This window comes from Daldinia decipiens, assembly GCF_022478715.1.
Source record: "Daldinia decipiens strain CBS 113046 unplaced genomic scaffold F4813scaffold_2, whole genome shotgun sequence".
NCBI lineage: Eukaryota > Fungi > Ascomycota > Sordariomycetes > Xylariales > Hypoxylaceae > Daldinia > Daldinia decipiens.
In genome coordinates this window covers 552,873-569,453 of record NW_026054545.1, presented here as the reverse complement: position 1 = coordinate 569,453, position 16,581 = coordinate 552,873, and the positions used below count along the sequence as shown (strand labels likewise).

General features: G+C 47.3%; 6 protein-coding genes across 6 annotated transcripts; 3 read left to right on the top strand and 3 right to left on the bottom strand.

Moving 5' to 3' along the window:
* The first annotated feature begins 1,277 nt into the window (after positions 1-1,277).
* F4813DRAFT_99840 (hydroxymethylglutaryl-CoA synthase) lies at positions 1,278-3,451 on the top strand. The gene is made up of 4 exons (XM_049249116.1): positions 1,278-1,530; positions 1,636-1,738; positions 1,804-2,888; positions 2,939-3,451. The coding sequence occupies exons 1-4, from the start codon at positions 1,471-1,473 to the stop codon at positions 3,074-3,076; spliced, it is 1,386 nt and encodes a 461-aa protein (XP_049104108.1). The 5' UTR covers positions 1,278-1,470; the 3' UTR covers positions 3,077-3,451.
* A 1-nt stretch (position 3,452) lies between these two features.
* On the bottom strand, positions 3,453-5,462 carry F4813DRAFT_99841 (uncharacterized protein). The gene has a single exon (XM_049249117.1). The coding sequence runs from the start codon at positions 5,363-5,365 to the stop codon at positions 3,755-3,757; it is 1,611 nt and encodes a 536-aa protein (XP_049104107.1). The 5' UTR covers positions 5,366-5,462; the 3' UTR covers positions 3,453-3,754.
* A 474-nt stretch (positions 5,463-5,936) lies between these two features.
* On the bottom strand, positions 5,937-8,249 carry F4813DRAFT_343593 (alpha/beta hydrolase fold-domain-containing protein). Its single transcript, XM_049241555.1, has 3 exons — positions 8,006-8,249; positions 7,937-7,950; positions 5,937-7,779 (listed from the first exon to the last, which is right to left on the bottom strand). Exon 3 carries the CDS (start codon positions 7,769-7,771, stop codon positions 6,275-6,277), a length of 1,497 nt encoding a protein of 498 aa, XP_049104106.1. The 5' UTR covers positions 7,772-7,779; positions 7,937-7,950; positions 8,006-8,249; the 3' UTR covers positions 5,937-6,274.
* A 434-nt stretch (positions 8,250-8,683) lies between these two features.
* Positions 8,684-10,448, bottom strand: F4813DRAFT_343590 (peroxisomal membrane anchor protein conserved region-domain-containing protein). The gene is made up of 3 exons (XM_049241554.1): positions 10,256-10,448; positions 9,829-10,163; positions 8,684-9,764 (listed from the first exon to the last, which is right to left on the bottom strand). The coding sequence occupies exons 1-3, from the start codon at positions 10,293-10,295 to the stop codon at positions 9,045-9,047; spliced, it is 1,095 nt and encodes a 364-aa protein (XP_049104105.1). The 5' UTR covers positions 10,296-10,448; the 3' UTR covers positions 8,684-9,044.
* Positions 10,449-10,602: 154 nt separating this feature from the next.
* On the top strand, positions 10,603-13,005 carry F4813DRAFT_343589 (HET-domain-containing protein). Its single transcript, XM_049241553.1, has one exon. The coding sequence runs from the start codon at positions 10,663-10,665 to the stop codon at positions 12,742-12,744; it is 2,082 nt and encodes a 693-aa protein (XP_049104104.1). The 5' UTR covers positions 10,603-10,662; the 3' UTR covers positions 12,745-13,005.
* A 1,441-nt stretch (positions 13,006-14,446) lies between these two features.
* On the top strand, positions 14,447-14,973 carry F4813DRAFT_396849 (uncharacterized protein). The gene has a single exon (XM_049247867.1). The coding sequence runs from the start codon at positions 14,521-14,523 to the stop codon at positions 14,908-14,910; it is 390 nt and encodes a 129-aa protein (XP_049104103.1). The 5' UTR covers positions 14,447-14,520; the 3' UTR covers positions 14,911-14,973.
* The last annotated feature ends 1,608 nt before the right edge of the window (positions 14,974-16,581 follow it).

Sequence of the window (16,581 nt, the reverse complement as noted above, 5' to 3'; positions counted from 1 at the left end):
AAGAATCAAGCCACGCCGTCATTTAGCTTGGAGCTAAGCAGATCGTTCCTGAGTTATCTGCCAATTACGTTACCTCACTTCACCACTTTTGATTACGCTGAGCTGCCCTGCGAAAACAAATCACTCGCGAAACCGTACACTACTACAGCAGGGAGAAGTTGCGAAGGATGGCGAAATGCACGCCGAGCAGCCATGATTGTTCATGTGAAGGGAAGGCTCATAAAGCTATTACCTACTATGATATGTAACTAACCTAGGTAGGTAGTTATAGAAATGGTAAGTTGCTCGGTACATATTCTAAGAGTTAGACTATGCAACATGAAACCAATATAGACTTTATCTGCAAGACAATTGATGTTAGGCGATGTTACACCTCTGCGCCTAAACTTTAGGCTACATATACTACCTATGTACAACACATAATTTATCAGCGCTGCAGATTTTTAAAGTGGCGTACGAAGTATTTAGACCTGTGTGTTGCGGAAGGTATAGCCTATCAGTCAAGGCTCGTGTAACTTAACTTAAGATCTTTGGCTTAGTTACGGGAAGCTTTACATAGACCTTAATAGAATCATGATGCTGGCTGCCTAGGTACATATGCACTCTAAAGTGAGATATATCATTTGCAAAAAATTACACCTGTAGACTCTCGATATTAGATGCAGTAACTTTTTTTTTTTAGGCGCGCCTTCTTTAACTCAACCATGACTAAAAGTAAATGAATTGAAAAATTATGTACAAGCGCATACACGTAGGCTCAAGGACTACTTAGGTAATTGCCAATTGTACTTCGTACATGAAACTTAAAATCTAGTGGGGCATACTATATGACATGTGGTTGCCAACAAGTTATTAGACTAAACTAATCAGATAAGGTATTACCTTGTTCACATCTTTTCTCTCCCCTTTTCTGCCCTTTCCCGTCTTTCAAAATACCAACAGGATTTTTTGTTGGCCATCTTCACAATTTCGGTTCGTCCCATCCCATCCGTTCATTTCCCCTTTTCCGCTTAAAAGAGATAGACGCATACGACCCGTGTTGTGCCATCAGCTCGTGGCAAGCCTCCTCATAATACCACATTAATACTGCAGATAAGAGCTGATAGGTGAGTTCAATTAGCAGAATCAGCAAAACCATTCAAAAATCCCTGGCGGTTTACAACACCTCTTACCAGATTCCCCCACTTGGATCGGCACACATGCAATTCCAGGCTGGGCGTTGCAAACAAATGCTCGGGTCTGCCCCTGTCCGCCTGCATTGGGTTCCATTGCTAAATTGGCGGTGAATCCAGCCTTCCGAATTCAAACCCTGCCCACATGCTTGTGCTTGTGCTTGTGCTTGTGCTTGTGCTAATAGCACTACCCGCTTCCCACAGATAGATATACACTTGTTTGGCATCGAATATTTTCCCTGCCAGAACAACTTTTTTCACAGCCCTACCACCACGATACCTATTGTTGTTTGAAACCATGGCCTCCCGTCCTCAGAACATTGGCATTAAGGCCATCGAGCTTTACTTCCCTAGCCAGGTAAGATATTTTACCCTTAACGTCGTCTTGTCATCCCCCCTCCGACATCGCACGACACCAATGGACCCTGAATAGAGCCAACCTACTGACACTCGTACCCCTCAGTATGTCGAGCAAGCCGAGCTCGAGAAGTTCGATGGTGTTGGCACTGGCAAATACACCATTGGTCTTGGTCAGACCAAGATGACCTTCTGCGATGACCGAGAAGGTTAGTTGTTGCCATTGCTAAACCTGAGCGTCTTCTCGCACGTGTGCTAAGATGGCTACCTATAGACATCTACTCCATGGCCTTGACTGCCACTTCCAAGCTGTTGAAGAATTACAGCATCGACACTAACTCCATTGGCCGTCTCGAGGTCGGTACCGAGACCATCCTCGACAAGTCCAAGTCCGTCAAGTCTGTCTTGATGCAGCTGTTCGGCGAGAACACCAACGTTGAGGGTGTCGATACCTTGAATGCCTGCTACGGTGGTACAAACGCTTTCTTTAATTCTGTCAACTGGATCGAATCTTCCGCCTGGGACGGAAGAGACGCAATCGTCGTAGCCGGCGACATTGCCCTTTATGCCAAGGGTAATGCCAGGCCGACTGGTGGTGCTGGTTGCGTTGCTCTGCTGGTCGGCCCTGACGCTCCTATCGTCGTCGATGCCGGTCTGCGTGGAACATACATGCAGCACGTGTATGATTTCTACAAGCCTGACCTTACTAGCGAGTACCCCTATGTCGATGGACACTACTCGGTCAACTGCTACATGGAAGCTCTTGACGCTGCCTACCGAGCGTATTGCAAGCGTGAGACTCAGTTGAAGAACGCAGCAAACGGCCATGCCAATGGAAATGGTGCCGCCGCTGCTGACGGTACTAAGACTTCCCTTGACCGTTTAGACTACCTGGCTTTCCACTCTCCGACGTGCAAGGTTGTCCAGAAGTCCTACGCACGTCTCTTATACCACGACTACCTTGCAGACCCTGATAGCCCAGCCTTTGCTGAGGTCCCTGGTGACATCCGGGATATGGACTACAACAAGTCCTTGTCCGACAAGGTGGTCGAGAAGACCTTCATGGCTCTCACCAAGAAGCGCTTCAACGAACGCGTCTCGCCCTCTATCCAAGTATCCACCAACTGTGGTAACATGTACACTGCTAGCTTGTGGGGTGGCCTTGCTAGTCTTATCTCTTACATCGATAGCGCTACTCTTCAAGGAAAGCGTATCGGACTTTTCAGCTATGGCTCCGGCCTGGCTGCTAGTTTCCTCTCGGTGCGCGTCAATGGAAACACTGAACAGATTGCAAAGGTTTTGGATATCCAGAACAAACTAGCTGCGAGGCGGGCTGTCCCTCCTGAGACATATGAAGCTGTGAGTTTCAAATTATCCAATCTTGATGACATGAAACTAATAATTCCCAGTTCTGCGAGCTGCGCCACAAGGCTCACCTACAGAAGAACTACACCCCTCAAGGTGACGTGTCCACTCTGGCCAGTGGCACTTACTACCTAGAGAAGGTCGACGACATGTTCAAGAGAACCTACGCGATCAAGGCGTAAATGAGAAGAAAAAAAACTAATAAATGCGATCTACATCCTATATAGACAGGTATTAATCAGCCGGGGTACTACCTAGACTAGCATGGTCGGCAATTCCTAGAGTCAAGGCTTATGGCACGAAGATCATGTATACTGCATGAAAGACGATTGTGAGATAAGAGGGCTACTAATAGGGTTGGGTGATGATTGATGAATACCCGACTTGTATATACTAGGAATGATTCCCGTGATGACTCGCACAAAGAGCTTAATGAAGACACTGATAGAGAGTTGAATGGCTACTTTTTTGGTCGTGTTGTAGTTGGTGATTCAGCAATATGCCATTTTTAATGTGATATAGCCTAGTTCTGACTATGGCTTATCGTTGAATTTCTAAGACGACTAGTCCTTGTTTACTTGAACATGTTGAAATATGCATAGTGTTTACTATAAATTGAATCGTTAATAATAGGGGGATAGGCATGTACGGTAGGTCTAATCTTCTATTATCGTCGGAAAGAGAAGGCTAGGTAGACCGACCAGCAAGGTCTTTCGCGACAATAGCTTTCGATATCCGAACCTGATAGCCCGGCCATCTACCCTATAGCTATTCACGGCAATGATCAAAAGCACACTTGTTATATACCCCTAATAGTATATATAGTCCCGCAGCAGGAAGCATATCCACTTCCTCCCACACTACGCCGACTTCGCCTTCCCCGTCTTAGCCTCGTCGCCTGCCCCCGTCCACTTCCACGTCGCCCGTCGATGCAGCATGTAATCTTTACTCTGGATGGCCTTCCAGATCCCCCAGAACGCGCCGATGGGCCACAGCGCTTTGAGCCAGGGCTTCCACCCCCGCAGCACGGCGTCCTCGTTGTCTACTTTTACGCTGACCTTGTCGTAGACGCTGGGGAGACTTGTGGCAAGATATTTCTGCCGTAACGCTTCGTACTGCTTCTGGTGGGCGGAGCCGTAGACGCGCCAGAATTCGGAGGGCGGGTAGTATGTGTGCGCGTACAGCCACTTGGTGCCGCCGAGCTCGTCGACGCGGCGCTCCAGGGCGCGGTTTGCCCGGATGAACAGGTTCCGGTCAGAGGGGCCCCAGCCCCAGACGCCGACGTTGAGCATTTCGCCGTGGGGTGCTTTCTCTTTCCCTTTCTTTCCGTCTCGTAGGTGGGGGTGGAAACTGGGGCCGGAAGGCGTCTTTAGCGGACACAGCCATAGCGGCCAGATGGCTAGCTCGTCGGACACGTAGTTGATGAAGGGCTCGGCGGACTCGTACGGCATGCCGACGTCTTGCACGATGAAGCGTGCGCTTTCGCCGCTGGCGTGGAGCGCGCGGTATAGCATCCGCGTGTGCAGGAAGTCGTCTAGGAACCACCGGAAGAACCGGTTAAAGGGTACAGGCTTGCAGAATTCGAAGGCAGCTTTGCCAACCCAGAATCCACCGCGGTCGTACCGGAAGAGGTACTCGCATAGTGGGATATACTCGGTTACTGTGCCTTCGGATGAGGAGCTTGAGGATGACGAGGATGACGAGGATAGGGTCTTGGTGACATCCTGCACGTGCATATAAAACCACGGGTCCCGCGGGTGACTAAACGTCTGCACGCGCTCGTCCTCGGACGGCAAGTCATCCGTCATCTTCCCAGTCACAATAACGCCGTGGTCTTTCGAAAACAATATCCCATCGACGTAATCATTCCCCTTCTCAGCAGCACACTCCTCCCTGATCACCCTAACCGCCTCCCCCACGCTGCTCGTCCGTATATACGTCGTGCGCACAAACTTCTTAGCCTCAATAAGATTCAGCTCCAGCAACGTCGTCGTCCCCAACGTGCCCAGCGCGCCGGCCGCCCCCCGGAACAAATCCTCGTACTCGTCCCCCTTTTCCGGACGCGCGGTAACCACCTCCCCATCCGGAAGAACCACTTCCACGGACCGGACCGTCTCGTCGAAATACCCGTGGCGGAAACTACTGCTCTCGCCCGCGGTGCCCGCGAACCCGCCCCCCGCCGTGATCCCCGGGAACTCCATGACGACCGGGGGCACGAGGCCGTGCGGCAGCGTGGACTCGACGAGCCGGTCCATGGGGACGTTTGGCTCGACCAGGGCGGTGCGCGTCGCGGCGTCTATCGAGAGGACATTGCGCAGCCCGCTGATGTCGACGACGCGAACGCCGGCTTTTTGGTGCGGCGGCCGCGTCGAGTTCGTGCTGCCGTGCCAGATGCGGTATGGCTCCGACCGCTCGAACAGCGAGCGCACTGTTGCGGAGACCAGGCGCACGGCTTGTCGGTGGTGTTCCATTGGGAGAGAGTTATAGAAGCGAACGGCCTCTCACGCTGGGTGTTTATATGTGTAGTGTGTAGTAAAGACTTGAAGTTGACTTTGTATATCTAGCTAAAGCCGGGTTTTGTAGGTATGAGTCGAGCGGCTTGCACGCGTATGGTCCAACATGAAGTAACTATAACTCCGAGGAATGGTGATTAAGTGGCGCCCTCTACTCCTCTATATTCGATGTGTGTGCAATATCATGCAGATGAGGAGATACCCACGTGATGATCTTGCTGTGGTACCTTAGTTGTCTCGTGGTTTGTATGGAGGAAGATTTATTAAATATGAGTAACCTATCTCTTAAAGATTTGGCTGTGAAACATATGCGGGTCGGTGTAGAAGGCGCTATGTATGTACTAATTATTTTACATCTCTACATTGGCTATGTACTTGAGCTAGTAATTTTCATGGGGGGGTACATTGGATACATAGATCTAGTACCCACCTCACCTACCAACATAGGTACCTTCTTGTGTTACCATACACATGTAAGTACCTAAGGTACGGAACGTTGAAGTAACGTAAGCAGGGTTGTGCTATGTATGTATGTACCTGAGCCTATATCCGCTGGGTTGGGGGAGTTCGTATGTATCTTCTAGACATTTATGTGAAACCCAAACTAACTATACCTATGCACTTCTTTTTTATTATAAATATACAGGAGAATTCCGTCGTATTCTTGGTATTCCAGTCTTCAAAACGAGACCTATTCCTTTCTAGAATAATGGAGAAATACATCCGTAAACTAAATAACTAACATTATATATCTCGGTCGTTACCATTTATACTTAAGACATAAAAAAAAAACATACACATCGTCTACAACCCTCCTCATTATAAATACCTGCAAAGCCAAGGACACTAACAAGTTAAGTCGAGAGCTCATAACTTCGACGGCACATCAGGAGCCGGCGCAACAGGTGCTTCTTGTACGGAAACTCTCTGTCGAGCCAGCTCCCTTACTTCCTCGTCGCTATGCGGGGTCAGCTTGTCCACGTATATTTCCAATTCCTCTAGAGTCTTCGCCTTGATTGCCGTATAAGACGGCTTGATGCTCTTTGGGTCTTTGCACACGGCCTTGACGAAATTCGCGTAGCCCTCTCGGTTATGCTGCGACTCGGGGAGCTTGGGCAGGAGTTCCTCGAACACGTGCGGCATCGCTTGGTACTCCTCAAACACCACCGTTACGCCGTCCCTGGTGAGCTTCGACGCGAAGTACTTAATCTCGTCTTCGAGGCTCTCCCAGCCGCAGGAGATATACATGGGCGGGGCGCCCTCCCAGGTGCCATCATCCATCTGCAAGCTAGCCAACGGGTGAAGTATGTATTCATCGTCGACGTAAACGTGCTTTCGGGGTGGATTAGCCGGCCATATGCTATCCGCCGGTGGTTGATGTTCTTCCGAGAGGAGCCTTGGGGGAGGAAGATAGCACCATTTTTGGTTCCTAGTCAACGAAGGCAGACTCTGCACCATATCTATCCATGGGGACATGCTAGCAAGGCCGGCGGGTAGGGGCACTTCTCGCTCCTCGCCAAACCAATTGATCTTGCGGTTCTGGCGGCGGATCTCCATTAGCGTTCGAAGGAGGGCCAGAGCGAGGTTGCCGCCCGCGCTATCACCGCCAAATACAATGTCCCCGGGAGAAACAGCTTCGTGTATCGACCCGGGAGGCGGGTAGAGGAGGGTAAAATAAGAGACGAAGGCATCTAATAGCGCAGCTGGAAACGGGTCTTGCGGCGCAAGTCGATACCTGACCGAATACGCGCGACCACCCGTCAGCTTGGTCAATCGCTTCATCAGCAATCTGTGTGTCGACGGATCGCACAGATAGTAGGCGCCACCGTGGAAGTACAAGATCGTCGTTGAGTTCTTGCACTCCTTCATCATCTCGTGGTACTTCTGCTCCTCTGAGATCTCCGGTGATTTCGAGTTCTTAGATGCGGCAGCTCTGTATCCCGTCCATTCGGCCTCGACGGGAACGAGCTCTGGTATCTTGAACGACGGCTCCGTACCTCTTACGCTAGGCTCGCTCAAAGCGTCGATGACTGCTAACAGGGCGTCCCGAATTCCTCGCTCGGGAGGGGGCTCAGATGCCACCGTGCTAACCCATAACTTGCCCTTGACGCCAGGGTCCTTCAAGGTCATGGCCTGGACCTCGGAAAGAGATTTCGGTTTTGATGGGTTAATCAACGACCGTATTAGCGCGACGGTCACGTCGCTCTTGAGATCCCGATACCGAGAGGTCTCGGACCCGCCGATGAGATGTAACAGAATGACCTTAACGATCAAGGGAAGTTTTGGCAGGATAACCCAGAGTAGCTCAAGCTGCCCACCAGGAGCCTTTTTCTTGTCGGCAGTAGAGACAGTAGAGTCAGGCATGGCGATGTCTGTAACCTGGTTAGATCGTCGTGACACTAGAAAGTATACGCGCGAGGGAAAATAGCCTTCGATGGACCGTAGTCCACGTCGGGAGGCAAGGATTTCTTATCAATCGCTCCTACGTGGCGTAAAAGAAGAATATACGGTGACGATATTAAGACTGACCGACAAACAGAAACCAATATGTACGTTAATATATCTATGCAAAGCGTTGTGTATAAATCGCATACATACGATGGATGCCAATTCCCCTTTATGTTTTTATGAACCCCTGTATAGCAAGTCGATAGTTGATAATTTATGTACTTATGCTGTTTACGCAAGTTTATCGCACCTTAACGGGTGCTGCGCTTTAATTAAAGGTTAATTTTTAAATTAGGGATAGCGTTATAAAGGTTAAAGCAAATAAAAAACTATTCTAAAATTCTAAAAAAGAAACAAAATACCTTAAAATAAGAGAAAAACACGCTTTTTCGGAAGGATTTCGGATTAATCCCCATTTTAAAGATCAATTTTTAATTAAAGCGCAGTACCTGTTAAGATGCGATGAGTTTGCGTACATAGCATAAGTAACTATGTCGACTCTCCGGATGCAACGATGGAACGCTGCAGGGAAAAGGTAAGCCTCGGCACCCCGAGCGGCAGGTACTATGTACACATTCTATGCGAGTACCTATGTACATAGATACGCTTGGGTCGCCACTCTGTCATTGCTGGTGGCGTTCTCCAAGACTCGGTTTTTGGCTGAATAGGGGGGATTTCATCAAAGAGTTTCAACTGCGCATTATTACTTTCATATGTATTAACTAAGTGAAAGGCAGCTTCAGATTTAACAAAATTTAAATACGTTACTTTCAGCTTCAAGGAATTGCTTTATTAAAGAAGAGACTTCTTACCATGCATACACCCGTTTTGATCATAGCGCATATAGCGTCCTCCACTCAACGGGAACATGCAGTGTCACTTTTACAACATAAGGTTAGGTTTAGGTACCTACATGTAAGAGGTAACTAGGATAAGGGATCACAGGGATCATTTAAAACACAATATGCGGCATTATGAAATCAGCTTCATTTATCCATCGAGGCCCTTAAACATACACATTGTGCCCGGAGACTCATCATGTAAAACCGCGCCATTATGTCAATCGAGGCTCGTCCTCATTCAAATATACTGCTTAACCCGGGGAAATGCCTTTCCTTTTTAACTAAAAGAATCCCTAATCACAAAACAACGCCAAACAAGTAATGATTAAGTATGTCTATATATGTAATTAAGAGCTAGAGCTGGGTCCAGCTTCGTTCTGCGAATTGCTTGCGGCAGCGTCCGACTTGCTCGCTGCTAGCTGCCACGCAGGAATCGATGCCTTTGTAGGAGGTATGCCGCTTCCCAGAGGCGATGATCGCGTCCAGAAGAAGTCTTGTCTGCTGCTGCTCTGAGGCGAGTTCTCGTCTTGCACCGACTGCTTCGCGTCGCTGAGATCCTTTGCTAGCGTATCAACACCAGGGCTCGAGGCACCGCTAGCAGTAGGGGGCGCAACGGTGCTGACTGTCGGCTTAAGGAAGCCGTTCGTGTTGACAGACGGCGGGGCCGGGCTAGTGCTACTGGAATTGCTCATTCGCTGGCTGATGAGAGACTTCAGACTCCTGACTTCGGTGGTGATCTCCTTCAATCGGTTATCCGTGAACTCCTTGTTCGCAGTCATAGAACTGGGGATGATCCCCTTCAAGGCCTTCATCTCTTCGCGTAGTCGGTCCGTCTCGTCTTCGTGTCGTCGGCTAGCGGATTTCGTGTCTCGCATGAATATGTCCAGCTCATCTAGCACCTTGTCGAGCTTATCGGTGCGCTCTCTCTCCGAGGCCTTTAGCTCCTCTGTGTCCTTCGATAGTTGCTCGAGCGTCGCGAAGGCCTTCTCGAATTGTTCGTCCACCATCGACTTATCTTGTTCTAATTTCTCCGGTGTCGGGGGTGAGACTAGGGGGTAAAGGTAACGCTAGACACCGAGGTTAGGATCTCAATGGTTTATTTATGCCTGAGTTGGAATGATGATGCCATACCTTGGAAACAGTATATAATCCGTAACTAACTCCGCCCACCACAGTGGCCATAATGAACCAATCTCGCCAATCCCTCTTGGGGACTTCTGGTGGTGCTTGCCATCCGTAAGGCTGCGTTTGGTACTGGCCGTAGTATGGCTGGTTCTGGGCGGGAACGGGGGGCGCTGGTGATGGCGATGGTGATGGTGATGGTGAGGATGAAGCAGGAACAGGAACTATCGATGAGCCGCTCCTCGCGAAAGCGATGTCAATTTCCTCTTGCGTTAAATTCTTTGATCGCAAGAAGGACAGCTTGTTCTCGATGGGAGAAGATATCACATTAGGGTCTTGTAAGACTACGTAATTGAACACAATTTGTCAGTTATGCTTCTCCAGCTCCTATCCCAAACATCAAATAATTCAAGTGGTTGGGTTGGTTAATACTTACAATTGACCGCAGAGGCCACGACGTCCTCCCGGATTGCCATTGTTAAAGTGCCAAATCTCAAGGAATATTCATGGCAAGTGGTTGATGATAATTAGGGAAAGCTGTCGTGTGTGCGAAGCATTACTGTATGTAGATGGTAAGAGTTGTCGAGTTGTCGCGTTGAGGCTGGAGACAAAACAACCCAATGACGAACCCCGGCTTATCCATTAAAATGAACCGAGGCAAGCGGCTTATTCGATAAGGAACCTTATATGATTGCTCAGGTAACTATCACGTGCTAGCTGACTCATAAATACAAGTACCTATGTCCATTATATGTTAAGACCTGAAATCAAAATAATATGCACCTAAACCATCAATTAACTCGTATTAGTTATTATAGAACATGTTGACTTCAATGACTTAAAATGTATCACACCATTAAAGTCTTCACGAGCGAGTTTCTAAACAGAATATCTCAAGCGCCAACTAGTCCTAAAGATGCAGAGGACACAATCGTGCTACCAAAGTATTGGAATTGGTTAAGTAACTTAGAAAGGCTCTGGGACCGACGAGAAGTCTGCCCGCAATGTGGGTGGGATGCTAATCCCGAACACCTACTCAAAGTCCCAACACCCGGGGATGAACCAAGTATCATATATAGTCGACCCGAGAATTCGCTGTGTATCTGTTGCAAGATAATTGACCGTTTGCTTGAACGGCAGCAAAACCTAGATCGGGATCGATGGACTATATCTCTGTGGACCAATCAGGACAAACCCTGTGTTCTTCTAGAAGATACCTTATTGGAAGAAGACGAAGTCGAGTGGAACTTTTTCCTTCTGCATTTAGAACAGAGGAGCCTATTAGGAATACCCAACGGCTCCCTTGTCTCCGGCAACACCGCATCAGAAGCCGCCTTTGAATGGGCAAAGCACCAGTTATCAACCTGTTCTCAATGTCACCAACGTTGCCACATGCGAGACAGCTCGTTTCTTCCTACGCGACTCATATCTATCACCGGTAGTAACGACGGGGTAAGGCTGATAGACAACTCTGAAGTACCTCATGGTTCACATTATGTAGCTCTCAGTCACTGTTGGGGCTTAAAGCTACCCGAGTGTCTGACTACTAAGGGAAACGTCTTGGATCAGAAGGAAAATGTTCCTTGGAACACGATTCCAAAGAGCTTTCAAGAAGCCATCTTGTTTACGCGCAAACTTGGTATCGGCTATATATGGATTGACTCACTATGTATCATCCAGAGAGACCCCGAAGATTGGTTACGGGAGGCTGGCCGAATGTTCCATGTTTATCGGAATGCGTTCTTGACAATTGCCGCATCTCATGCCGAGGACAGTTCTAAGGGGCTATTCTCTAGCTTGGGCCCTGAAAAACAGCTACAATTGGGTAAAATCCGGCACGGTACTGAAGAGTACCAGTTATATGCGCAGCAGTCTTTCCCAGAGATCACCAATCCGTACTTGAATCATCGCACAGAGCCCCTTTTCAAGCGAGCTTGGACATTCCAAGAAAGATTGATCTCTCCTCGAATTCTATATTTCACAAAATACGAGTTGATATGGGAATGTTATTCAACATCCGTCTGTGAGTGCGGGTTCCACGGTGATAGGCCGTATAACCCATCAAGTTTGAAGATGCTGCATGTCAACAACTTGGTAAACACTTCGCCTCTTTCACAACAATCCCCCACCAGATATAGCGAATATATTAGAAATGCTATAAGGTTTACTACGAAAAACAAGCTCTCAAAGGGTGATACTGGAAAGACGTGGCGTAGAATTGTTCAATTTTACTCGGACTTGCAACTTACCAACCAAACCGATAGACTTCTGGCGATCGGGGCCATCGCAGAGCAGACTCAGTCCGTCCATCAGAACAAGATATATCTTGCTGGGCTTTGGCATGAATCGCTTGGGCTGGATTTGCTGTGGGCTCGTAAGCATAAACCAAAATCCCAACAACGTTCAGAACACTACATAGCCCCTACCTGGTCGTGGGCCTCCATCCCTGGCCCAGTTGCTTACGACTCTACAGCACCGCTTAAGCCACATGTGGAGGTATTGGACGCAAGCTGCGAGTACACGGACGGAAACCAATTTGGGCAAGCTACTGGAGGGCAGCTAACATTACGCGGAGAATCTATCATGTGTACGCTTTGCAAGTCCTCTCAAGAATCCTCGGAGGATTACCGCATTTTGCACCCCGAGTTAGCCGTTGATGTTGAAGTTAATGTGGATTGCGAGCCCTTTCCACAGACAAAGGAGAAAATGCCCGTGCTTATGTTGCGCATAGCCGATACGTGCGAGTTTCCAACACCCATCAGCATTATCCTCAAGGAGGACAAGGGGGTGGATGATAAGGTATTGTATACTCGCTTAGGACTTGCATCGCCCCCAGGGACCACCATCGAGGGGCAAGAGGAGCGTCGGAAACTTACGGATTGGTTCGATAGTTGCAGTAAAATTCGAACTTGCATTATTATTTAACTCAACGCCACCATCGAGGCCACGTGTATGATTACAGAGGCAAAAAGATTCTAGAAAATATATTGGGTCGTTCCCACATAGCCCGTTAGGCATCGTCGTGTCCTTGTGGATACTATCGCCGATGTCCCAGGACGACTTGGAATTAATTAGGGATTAGATAACACATTCCTCTAGGTTAAGCTTCGTGTAGAATCTCTGTTGATATTAATAGGAAGTATATTGTAAGCTTAGATTTACTTAGGGATGACAGCTGCTTTGACGTCGTTCGGTCCCCCATCCGTATTAATCCTGCTTTCGATATCAAAGCGTCACACTATACCGTTAGTCCTGGCGTGTGCGCGGCTATTAAGTTTCTACCTACTTGCTTATAATTTGACAGGAGCTGACGTGCCAATGGCAACCAACCTAGCTCGGACGGGACAGCGAGTTTACATACGGACACTTCCTATATTTCAAGTACCTCTGTCACCTGGGGTAAGCTTCTGGTTGGAATTCAAGAAAACTATGACCTGACTAACTCATACGGTTCCATTCCGACAATATCGCATCTCAACTGTCGATAGAGAGAAGATTATTGTTGCACTCGTGGATAGTCTAGAGCATACTTCTAGATCTCATAGGTTAAGTAGAAAAATAGCCTGCTCCTCGTTATTATGATTAGTACCTAGTTACCTAGATCTTTTAAACTGTTTACCTTTTAACGTGTTCTAAACTAGACGCACGGAATATCATGAAATATTATTTATATATATTCTTTAGGGTTAGGTACCCAACCTATTCCCTCGGAGAAAGCAGATTCATCAATTAAGTATAAAAGTACACGCATGTGGTTTTTACCCATCCTATTTAAGTTGTTGAGAAGGTGAATATACTCTACGAGTGGCTATGTAGCCACCGGCAGCAAATTTTATAGGGTGTTGACATCCTATAAGTGACGTGGCGTGTATCTTAAACTTCCAACGTCATGTTATAAGCTCGGAATGTTTATTGCGTTCGTATTAGTCCATTAGTCACTGGTTATGCTTACATGTTGAGGTAACTTTGTGGAATCTTCGAAATATCGGATGGTTGTTTACTTTGATGACTACCTTAGGTAGGTACCTAGGTAGGTACTCGCTGTGTGATTTCTCAGAAGCAACAACAGATCAATAGGGACAGTATGATGTTGTAGATTTCGATAGTAGGATAGGTTGTATAGGTAACTGCTGGCTTGTATACTCAAGCTTGGTTAAACTACATAGTCGTAGCGTTGATTCCTGATGAGATGGATACCAATTATGTATACCACCCCAGCTTCCTCTTTCCTGTAAAGATTCTTGCCCGGCTGCCCAAAAATTATACAACCCTAGACTTTAACAAATACCAGAAAACTAAACTAGACACTACCGTGTCCGAATACCTCGTGTTTAAACTATAACGCCAACGCGTTGGGGGAGCAAACTTTGACATTACGCTCAGTCAAAATGACTCCCCAATATAAAACATCCTCCTCGATTCTCAGGTATAAAAGCAAGTCGTTGGACTTTCTATCATCTAAAATTAACGTCCATCCTTTCTACAACATCATTCACCAATGATACTACCATTACTACTTTCTTGACGATACAACAAACATTCATGCCACTAAACTACCTATCCAAGCTATAACACTTAATACGACAACAATACATCTCTCGTGTAATACTCTATACTAGCATCTTCCCTATATTAGGCCAGTCTTTTACCAATAACAACCTAGACAGTAAATTGTATTACTACTACGAAGTCATCATAAACATGCCTTCAACACTTTCTACCTCGGAGAGCGATAGCCGCAACAAAAACTCGCCCAAATACCACAACCCCATGCAGAACTCAGAGGCTATCAACCGCAGAAAAAAAGAACAACAAAAATTGCTGGCGCTCAAATTCCGTAATATGCCCAACGGTTCTAGGCTGGGATTTCAGTGGGATTATAACCGAGGGAAGATGGTGCCTTTCATAAAAGACCACTTCACCGGCGCTATTCGACCTGCGACAATGAAGGACGACATGCACAGCAACATGTCGGCAGAAAAGCTCGAACAGCATCGCCAGTACCACCAACAAATGGTCGAATCCTTAAAACGCGAACAAGGCAAACAAGACAAACAAGACGAACAAGACGAAGAGGAAAACAAGTCTTAGGTAAGCATATATAATGTTATAGTCGAGAAGGAATCTCCCTTTGACTGAGACGACAGGAGACGCTTGAGGAGGAAGTTGAGATCGAAGAAGCGGTCAATTGGAGGGAGGGAGAGGATTTGACTGCTGGTGCAATCTAAAAGGATAACAAAAATATACATACGAGAGAGCGAAGGAACGAATCCCACCATTCCGGTGGGCGGGAACGGAACCGGATATTTAAAGAGGATGTCTCGCGGCAACAAGACGAGAAAATACCAAGGGAAAAGGATAGACGACATTAGCTACGACATTAGCTACGACATTAGATGTGCTCCATATAGGAGAAATGGGCGATGCCATCGACGACAAGTCAAACAACGAATACAAAATTACGGAACTTGACAATCTAGATGATGGGGAAGGCAAAGAAGACGCCTTCAGCATCACAAGAGCTTTTTTTTAAATCACGACAACCCAATCAAAAAACAATCTTCAAGGCTCCGAATTTCTTGCTTAAAATACCCTTGATAGACAGGAGCAACAACTCAATCGAAGCAAGCAAATAGAAGACAAACTCGACACGATGGCGAAATTAGAGAGCAAATTCGACACGTTTGATGGAGAATTCCGCAAAGGTTGTGAATGACAACAAGATAATCTCGCAGACCTTAACAATTGGTATATATATCATATATACTCTACTACTCTACCAATACTTACCAGCCGCCCACCGCTTGGTCATATCGGCGTGCTTTATATCACGAAATACGAATCAGCATAGATTCGATAGTATTGTTGGAGCGACGGATTATCGACTTCGGGCACACTGCAGAGGCATTTCTCACTCTTACAAAATGCATTCGGGACCGAAATCTGAATCAGTTTGAGTGCACGCGAAACTGGCCAATATCATCGTCGATTGTGTAACCCTATTGACTACGTACAATATATTTCCGCAATGGTTCACGATCAAAAACATCACCTTGGCCCGAAAAGTGATGCTTACTCTTGCAGATGGCATCACGAACAACATTTTTAGCCCGAGACGAAGAAGTGTAGTCCTGTCGCTCTTAGATATCAGAATGCTGGAAACCCTAGGGAATTGCTTGGTGGACGGACTTCAGGACAAAAGACCTGTGGAAGGAATATATTGATAATAATGCTCGGAACTGCAAGTCCCTTTGGTGAGCGTATAATACTATTCGGAACCACCACCGAAACCTGCAGTTTCGACTGAACACCAAATACCTACGAATGAGCCTGAAAGAAAAAGGCAAATGGATGCGAAGGAGGATGCGAAGGTGCGAAGGACGAAAAAATAAATAAGGGAACACACGGAAGATAACCTGAGCTCGGTTATTGCATATCCCTCCTACATATACAATTGGTCGAGACATCCACCCATGTGAAACAATATGTACCTATGGGTACACCCGGACATGAAACTCCAGGGCTGTCATATGCACGAGATGAAAGATGCATAATACGAGGTTTGCTCCGTCAATTATCAGGGCAAACAATCAGCATAGATAACCCCCTCCGGGCCTCGGCCCCACAACAAAGACCGGAAAAGAAGTTGGACAGACGATCTCCCGACCGCGGCAAGTCCCACAAATTTCCGGCATTGAGGCTAGATGCGACGGCAGAACCCATAACATTTAGACCAATGGAATTAATCTTGGTCGACACGAG

Coding starts and splice junctions, on each gene's coding strand:
- F4813DRAFT_99840 (XM_049249116.1), top strand. CDS start 1,471: ATGGCCTCCCGTCCTCAGAACATTGGCATTAAGGCCATCGAGCTTTAC. Junction 1,531..1,635: donor AGCTTTACTTCCCTAGCCAG/GTAAGATATTTT, acceptor CGTACCCCTCAG/TATGTCGAGCAAGCCGAGCT. Junction 2,889..2,938: donor CTCCTGAGACATATGAAGCT/GTGAGTTTCAAA, acceptor AATAATTCCCAG/TTCTGCGAGCTGCGCCACAA.
- F4813DRAFT_99841 (XM_049249117.1), bottom strand. CDS start 5,365: ATGGAACACCACCGACAAGCCGTGCGCCTGGTCTCCGCAACAGTGCGC.
- F4813DRAFT_343593 (XM_049241555.1), bottom strand. CDS start 7,771: ATGCCTGACTCTACTGTCTCTACTGCCGACAAGAAAAAGGCTCCTGGT.
- F4813DRAFT_343590 (XM_049241554.1), bottom strand. CDS start 10,295: ATGGCAATCCGGGAGGACGTCGTGGCCTCTGCGGTCAATT. Junction 10,164..10,255: donor CGTGGCCTCTGCGGTCAATT/GTAAGTATTAAC, acceptor TCAATTACGTAG/TCTTACAAGACCCTAATGTG. Junction 9,765..9,828: donor GATTATATACTGTTTCCAAG/GTATGGCATCAT, acceptor CTCGGTGTCTAG/CGTTACCTTTACCCCCTAGT.
- F4813DRAFT_343589 (XM_049241553.1), top strand. CDS start 10,663: ATGTATCACACCATTAAAGTCTTCACGAGCGAGTTTCTAAACAGAATA.
- F4813DRAFT_396849 (XM_049247867.1), top strand. CDS start 14,521: ATGCCTTCAACACTTTCTACCTCGGAGAGCGATAGCCGCAACAAAAAC.